Source organism: Hyaena hyaena, unplaced genomic scaffold, assembly GCF_003009895.1.
Source record: "Hyaena hyaena isolate Hyena2069 unplaced genomic scaffold, ASM300989v1 scaffold_0, whole genome shotgun sequence".
Classification (NCBI taxonomy): Eukaryota; Metazoa; Chordata; class Mammalia; order Carnivora; family Hyaenidae; genus Hyaena; species Hyaena hyaena.
The window spans coordinates 12,645,497-12,653,637 of NW_024080632.1; the positions used below are offsets into that span (position 1 = coordinate 12,645,497).

Genomic DNA, 8,141 nt, shown 5'->3' on the forward strand with positions numbered 1-8,141 from the left:
AATTTTCCGTGTAGATCGGCCAGTTCTTAATAGTTTAGTGAATGGAGCCTGCCCAGTTTAATTGTTGGCCCTCGATTAGCCTGTATCAGCAATGGCTTTCAAACTTTAGAGGGAAACCCAATTATAACAAATAAATTTGCATCACAAACCAATACAGATTTGTAATAAGGAAACACCTACCCTTTCAGCAACCATGTTTTATCTCTTGAGACACAACTCATCATGAATTGGATCGCCACCTAGTTTGAAGAACACTGGCAGTATCTCAACGGACAATACACCTACTCAAAGTGTCTCAGAGGCACCCAAGCTAGTAGCCAGATGGCCATGGAAAAAGATTTCTAGTACAATAAAAATAGTTAAGGGGCTTGGCTGGCTCTGTTGGTAGAGTGTTAACACTCCTGATCTCAAGAGTTGTGAGTTTGAGACGCAAGCTGGGTATAAAGATTACCTAAAAATCTTGGGGCACATGGGTGGCTCAGTTGGTTAACTGACTTCAGCCATCATCTCACAGTTTAGTACTTAAAAGAGTTCCAGGTCAGGGGCTTGGGATTCTCTCTCAAAATAAACCTTATTTAAAATCTGGGCACCTGGGGGCTGGCTCAGTTGGTTAAATATCCAACTTCAGCTCAGGTCATGATCTCCCAGTTGATGAGTTTCAAGCCTGCATCAGGCCTTGTGCCGACAGCTCAGAGCCTGGAGCCTGCTTCGGACTCAAGTCTTCCTCTCTCTGCCCCTCCCATGCCCATGCTGTCTCTCTCTCAGAAGATAAACATTAAAAAAAAACTTTTTTTCATAAAACCTTAAAAAAAGTTAATGCCGAGTAGTAGTGGATGGTAGGAGAGCAGTACCTCACTTAATTACAAGAGACACATTGGGGGACAGGGGAGAATACCACAATGTCACCTTCAGATAAAGCTCTACTGTTTACCATGGCTCTAGTTTCTAGTATACAGCACTGTGAACTTCAAAATGCACAAAATGGAAGTGTCCAGAGACTTTTAAGAGAAGTAAGCCTTTATTTCCTTGTTTCACAAAATTGGCTGAATTGGTTGTTTTTGGTGATTAGTCAAAGAGACCAAATCCCATATCCTCATCTGATTCCTCCGACTCTTCCTTTGCTTCAACCTTGGCTGGGGCTGCAGCGGCAGCAGGTGCAGCGGTGGTGGCAGCGGCCACGGGGGCAGCAGCCACAAATGCAGATGGATCAGCCAAGAAGGCCTTGACCTGAAGCAAGGGGCAAAGTTCATGATCAAAATGGTCATCCACAACCCCTACTACCCACAATCCCTCAATTCTAGTCCAATGGCCAATAACTTCTAAGCCAGTGAAGCCTTCCATGCAAGTGATCAGGCAAGACAGCTTGGCTACGGCCTGGTGAGTTTAGGCCCAGCTTACTCATCAACTAACTAGCCCTTCGCTGGGTCTCCTGTCACCTCTCAAGTCAAGGACACACCTCAACTGCCCCCATGTATCTGCTTTCGGGGTGCCTGGGTGCTCACTCAGTTAAGCATCTGACTTCGGCTTAGGTCATCTCACGTTTCAGGAGTTCGAGCCCTGCATCAGTTGAGACCCTTTTCTCTCTCTCTCTGCCCCTCATGGGATTGTCTCTCCCTGTCTCTCTGCTCCAGGCTCACTTGCACCCTCAAAAAAAAAAATCTGCTTTGCAAAATACAGTCGTTAAAGCACAACTCAGCAGGTTGTCATCCATTTATCCCCATCAGGCCCACTGTGGTCCCAGTGGGTTTTTACCTTCTCAGCAAGTGGGAAGGTGTAGTCAGTCTCCACAGACAAAGCCAGGACCCGCTTGTATCCGTTGATGATAGAATGCGGCACAGATGCAACAGTTGGGTACCCTATCTGCAGACTTACACTGGCCACATTGCGAACACCCTATGGAGGAGAGAAAAATTACATTTCAGGAGAGATATCTTACAGAAGAGACCGTGAAGTCCAAGCAAAGTTCAACAGCAGACAAGACTTGCTAGATTAGCATCTTAGTCTCACACAGGACACTTCAAACTTCTCACACCAAATGCTCCTGGCAGGGCAATTCAGATCCAGTAATGTATAAATGCTTTTGGCCCTTATTCCCAACATGAGTAGTTCCTATACCATAATGATGGCATTTACTTAAAAAGCAAACTTTGTGAAAACATCAACTGTTAAACCATTCAGTTCTAGGAGAAAAACACGGTAAGCCAATTCCACATACGAGTTTCATCCACTAGTGAGATTTCCAAGCAAACAGTTAACAGTATGTGTAATTCCAATTTTTCTGTTTGTCCAAAAAAAAGGAATTCCATCTTGTATCACCTTACTCATCAATTAAAAAATATTTTACTGGCAAAAACTAAGCATGACAATTCCAGAAAAAGTCAGTCCTTCCCAAACAGGATACTAGCAACACATGCATTACACTGTCCTCATTTTCTTCATTTCTCCTTTGACAATCTCATGACTTACTGCATGCAGGCCCGAGAAGAATTATGGTCCTCACTAGATGCCCAGTGCTGTTAGGTGGCTTTATATTCCTTAGCTCATTAAATCTTCCAGCCACCTTATATTATTATTGCTGGTCTACAGATGAGGAAACTGAGGTAAACAAAGTATCTGTCTCTGGTTACAGGGCTAGTTGCAGCTACGCAGCCAGTATGAAGACTGACTTCAGCCCGCAGCTGAAGCTCTCAGCCATTCATGTCCCAGGGGTCTCAGATGGAGAGCATGTACCTCCAGGAAGCGAGAATGCAGAGTCTCCTCTGTGATGTCAAGCACTTCGGGGTTGTAGATGCTGCCATTGTCAAACACCTGCTGGATGATCAGCCCAAAGGAGAAGGGGGAGATGTTCAGCATGTTCAGCAGTGTGGCTTCGCTGGCTCCCACTTTGTCTCCAGGCTTAATCAGCTGCACATCACTCTGAGGAACAAGGTAGGGTTAGGAGTTGACACCTGGACAGCCAGCAGGTCTACAGCAACCACGCCCCCACCACTAGCAGGGCCACTCTGGCAAGCCACGCCCACTCACCAGGATCTCAATGGTGCCCCTGGAGATCTTAGTGGTGATGCCTAAAGCCTGGAAGAAGGAGGTCTTCTCGGGCCCCAGACCAGTGTTCTGGGCTGGCACAGTGACTTCACACGGGGCTATGGCACCGGCACGGGCAGCAGCTGGCACCTGAACAAAAACAATAGTGAGAAGTCTTCCCGCCACAAATACAAGTTAAGCGTGGTCAGTTTTGCTTTGAAGGAGCCAAAATTAAGATCTCTTCAGCCAACCCGCTTCTCTTACCTTGTTAGCCAGCAGCATGTCCCTGATCTCTGTGAGGTCCTCCTTTGTGAACACAAAGCCCACATTCCCCCGGATGTGAGGTAACAGTCTGCAAACGGAAGTTTACAGGAGACCGTCACCTTTCGGCACCATCCTTCTCCAGGGAATAGGAGAAGAGCACCAAGAAGGGCAGACAGAGATACACAGACAATTAACTGACTTCTCCAGAGCTGGGTTGTTCTCCAGATGCCCTCGGATGGCCTTGCGCATCATGGTGTTCTTGCCCATCAGCACGACAGCCTTCCCGCGGAGGGACATGCGGATCTGCTGCATCTGCTTGGAACCCACATTGTCTGCTCCCACAATGAAGCATTTTGGATAATCATCCAAAAGTTGCTACGAAAACAAGCCAGAAACAAACGAGGTTTAGCAGGAAGAACCAGGAAAAGTACTAAGAGAAACCAAATCCCACAATCAAGGATTTCTATCTCCCTTCCTTCCTTCTATGCTTTGAAGTGATGCACTAACTGGGACAATTTCTCCTACCAGGAGCCACCTGAGTTGTAAAACTGACGGATTTGTCAATGTGTACCCAGAATATGAACATGGACAATTAGGTTTCTACAGTCAGTCCTCCAATATTTTTTACTGTAACATTTTTAATTTTTCCTAGTTCTGAGGCATGTTTCTGATTCATTAAATGGTTCCATCAACAGAAGAGGAAAAAAAGAACCATTCCAAATAAGGGTAGGTTTGCAACATTTTTAACAGGACATAACACAAATACAATGTTACTTAGAGAATCTAGATTATGGCTATGTGATTCCTAGACAATCCTTTTAAGTTCTCTGTATGTCTGTAAACTTTCATGACTAACGGGAGAATAGACTAAGCTCCACAAGGCAGCCTAATGCACAAAGCATGGTCTGCGATTCTGGGTAGGGAAGACCCACCTCAAGACCACCCCAAGAGAACACATTCACAAGATTTGTAGTATCCTGCCTGACTGACAAGACCTAACTATGCAACAAGTTGCCACTTTATGAGTCATTCATTGCCTCAGAGGGTCCAAAATGGAGACAGAAATGCAAAGCAATGAGGAGCACTATTTGGAAGCCAGACAGACCAGAATATGAATGCTGCCATCTTAGGAGCCAGTTAACCTGCCTGAACCCGTTTTTCTGAAAAGGGGGCGTGGGGGGTGGGGATGATCTCTGCAAACTGTGGAAGTGAGATATTCCTAAAATGGTCACTTAGTAGCTGGCACCAAAGCAGTGCTCAGTACATGACAGCTGATCGTCCCTATTAGAACCCCCATAATGGGCGATCGCCACCCACCCCACACTTACAATGATCTTAAGGAAGTAGTTGGACTTCCAGGTCGCCCTGTCTTCCCTGGGCATCACGGCGGTGCGTCAGGGATTGCCACGCAGGGTTTAAAGACGAGGTCACTGAAGAAAGAGAGGGAGTTCAGGCAAACCCCCCACCCCCCAGACCCACGGCCCTCCGGGATCCAAGCCCAAGGCCTATTCTGGACAGGCCACAGCCCGACCTGGGACTGCCGCCGCCGTCACCGTCGCCACCACTCGAGGAGCGCAAGCCACCTCCGAGGCCCCAGGCGGGACAGGCCCGGACGACGCCACCCATCCCCAAGATCCCACGAAGACCCACCCCCCACCCCCAGTCTTTCCCGCCGCCAGTGCCAGCGCTAACCCAAGCCCCACACGAACCTCTCACGAGGACGCCTGGAGAGAGGAGGGCCGCGCGCCGGCGCACACATTTTATACGTGAACGAAGCGGCCAATCAGAAAACGCGGGAGATGTCCCCGGCTAGTGGCTGGTGCCGCCGCCCGTCTGGTGACGCACAAGTAACGTGGCGCGGCATTGGATGACATCGCGGCCACTGCAGCCAACGGAAAGCCTCCTTTACATAAAGGCGGTTAAGAACGGCGCTGCCGGGTGTTTGGAGGAGCCGTCGCCGAGCTGCTTCCCTCTGCTGGGCGGGAGCTGCTGAGTGTGGGAGTTCAAGTTTTCTCAGGCCACCTGGCCAAATCGCCAACTTTATAAAGAGTACCATGTGGCGCTGAGAAATAATTGAATATGCTTTAGAAACAGCATCATCTCTTGTCTACAGTTTGCTCTTCCCCCTACCAAAAAAGAGGAATCTTTGAAAACCTAAGTTAGATCATTTCTCATCTGCTCAACATCCCTCCAAAGCTTCCCATTTCCCTCAGAGTAAAAGCCTAAAACTGCCTACAAGGTTCCGCATGTTCTTTTCCTACTGACTTCATTCGCTTCCAGCCAGACGATGCTCTTCCCTGTTTTTCCAGAGCATGCTCCCACTCTAGGAGGCTTGCACTAGCTATTCCCTCTTCTTAGAAGGCTTCTTGCTGGCATCCACGGAAGTAACTCAACTCCATCAAGTTCTGACTCAAGTATCATGCACTTAAGGAGTCCTGCCCTGGTCACCCCATCTAAAATTACCCCAAACATCCACTACCACCACCCCCTACTCCCTCTGTTCCTTTTTTTTTTTTTTTTGTAACACTTATACCTTTTTTTTTTTTAGCACTTATACTTTATAACACAGTATATAACTTATTACATTGTTAGTTGTCTGTCTCTCCCTGCAAGAATGCTGCCTCCACAAAGCAGAGACATTTGTCTTATGCCTGGCACATAGGAAACATATAATAAATATTTGTTGAATGAATGAATACAAGCTGTGCAGTCAGAAGACCTGGATCCATATCCTTCTTCTACCACTTGCTATGTCATCTTAAGAACTGATTTCACCTTGCTGACCCTCTGTTTCCTTTTTCTTAGCTGTAAAATTGGGATAATCAAGTATCCATATTCTAGATAGTTGCTATGAGAATTAAATGAGATACGTGTTAAGACTTAACACAGTCCCTGGAATGTAGGAGGAAGTCACTAAATACTAATTTATTTTCTTATACACTCATTTGACACTTATTTGAACACTTATTTATTTATTTTGAGAGAGAGAGAGAGCACACAGGCGAAGGACAGGGGAGGAGAAAGAGAATTTTAAGCAGGCTCCAGGCTCAGCACAGAGCCTGATGCTGGGCTCGAACCCATAATCACAACTTGAGCCAAAATCAGGAGTTGGACCCTCAACCGACTGAGCCACCCTGGTGCTGTCAACACTTCTTTGAATACTTATACTATATCCATAATTTTTTTAATGATTGAGCTTAGATCCTAGGGCAGAAGGCATGTTTCTGTCTTCACCCTTTTCACATGGCCAAGTTAGAAATTTATGTATTTTTGTTTCAAAGCTTCCTAGTGCCTCTGATAACCAGCTGTTTAGAAAACTGTTGGAGTCAATTACTGCCAAGCTCCCATTTTAATGACAATGTATTACTGCATGCTCACCCTTGCGCTAAGTACTTTGTGCACATTACTGCTGCGAATCTTTGCAACAATTCCCTGAGGAGATACAGTATTAGTATTTCCATTTATTAGTGAGAAAATTCACAGAAGTTAAGCAAGTTGCCCAAGTCCCTCAGCAAATAAACAATGGCTTCGGGTCGCCTGGGTGGCTCAGTCGGTTGAGCAACCAACTTGGCCTCAGGTCATGATCTTGAGGTTCACAAGTTCAAGCCCCACATTGGGCTGGCTGACGTCAGCGCAGAGCCTGTTTCAGACCCTCTGTCCCCTTCTTTCTCTGCCCCTCCCCTGCTCATGTGCACATGGTCCCTCATTCTCAAAAATAAACATTAAAAAAAAATGGCTTTGGAACTGAACTCTAGGAGCAAGTTCAAAGCCCATGAGCCTCATGATGCTGTACAGTCCCTTCCAAACCCTGAGGCTGTCTCTCCCTAAACGTACTTTTCCAAATATATACGTACTCACATGGTACCTTTCCAAGGACATCCTGGCTCTGATGATATAAATATCATCTCTAATTGTAGTACACCCATATAATGGAATATCATGAAGCCATTAAGGATGATGCGGATCTATATTTATTGACACGGGAAAATACTCAAAAAGTACAGTTGAGTGAAAAAGCAAATTACAGTGAAGTGCGCCGTATACATTTCTATAAAGTCCAGCATGGTCTGGAAAAATAAACCATCATTACTTTTGGGTGACGGTTGAAGGTAATTTCCACTTGAGCTCACTGTGAAATGGTCAATCAAGATTCCAACTAGAATTCAACATGCTGCTTTTTGGAAACGCACTGGAGAGAACAGGGAAATTGTGAAGCAGCTAGGGGAACAAAGCTATCCCAGGAAGCTCCTAGGACTGGGAGTTCTGGCTCAGACCAAGAGGAAGCATGCAAATATGGATATGACCACCGAGAGGCAGTAGAGATCCATTCTCAAGTATAACTCCAGGGAACTTCTGGGAAAGTTTCCCACCACACCACCCACCCCCGCCAGCAAGTCCCGCTGGGAGGGGGGTGGGGGCTGGTCAAAGTAGAAACCCAGGCAGAGGCAAGCCCTGGGTTCACATCCTGCCTCTGAGCTCACTCAGAGGAGTGTTGTGCATGTCAGTTCTCTCTGAACCCCTTCCTGTATCTGTAAAGGAAGGTGACGCCACCCACAGGCCCATGTGAGGATGCCTTTCAGGAATCTAGAACAAAACACGAAGGCAGGGCCTGACCCACACAGGGCCCAACAGCACTGCTCCGCCTGCTTTTCTGCACCAACTGCTAAGGAAAGAGCCAAGCTCACACCGAGATCCCATGCGTTCTGGGGACGTTTTGCCTCAAGTAAGGGAACCTCGACTGAGTTACTCTCATGGTATGGTCCCCATGAATCTGCAGAAGGTTTGATCTCTCTTCTGGCACTGAGTTGTTACCTCAGACGGGATCTTCCTCACCAAGAAAAGGCACTACGCATAGG

The 8,141-nt window shown here is 46.8% G+C and overlaps 1 protein-coding gene across 1 annotated transcript; it reads right to left on the reverse strand.

Annotated features, from left to right (window-relative positions):
• Positions 1 to 996: 996 nt before the first annotated feature.
• Positions 997 to 5,046, reverse strand: RPLP0 (ribosomal protein lateral stalk subunit P0). Its single transcript, XM_039252816.1, has 8 exons — positions 4,995 to 5,046; positions 4,614 to 4,715; positions 3,485 to 3,660; positions 3,286 to 3,373; positions 3,025 to 3,171; positions 2,731 to 2,916; positions 1,753 to 1,893; positions 997 to 1,227 (listed from the first exon to the last, which is right to left on the reverse strand). The coding sequence occupies exons 2-8, from the start codon at positions 4,665 to 4,667 to the stop codon at positions 1,066 to 1,068; spliced, it is 954 nt and encodes a 317-aa protein (XP_039108747.1). The 5' UTR covers positions 4,668 to 4,715; positions 4,995 to 5,046; the 3' UTR covers positions 997 to 1,065.
• Positions 5,047 to 8,141: the final 3,095 nt, after the last annotated feature.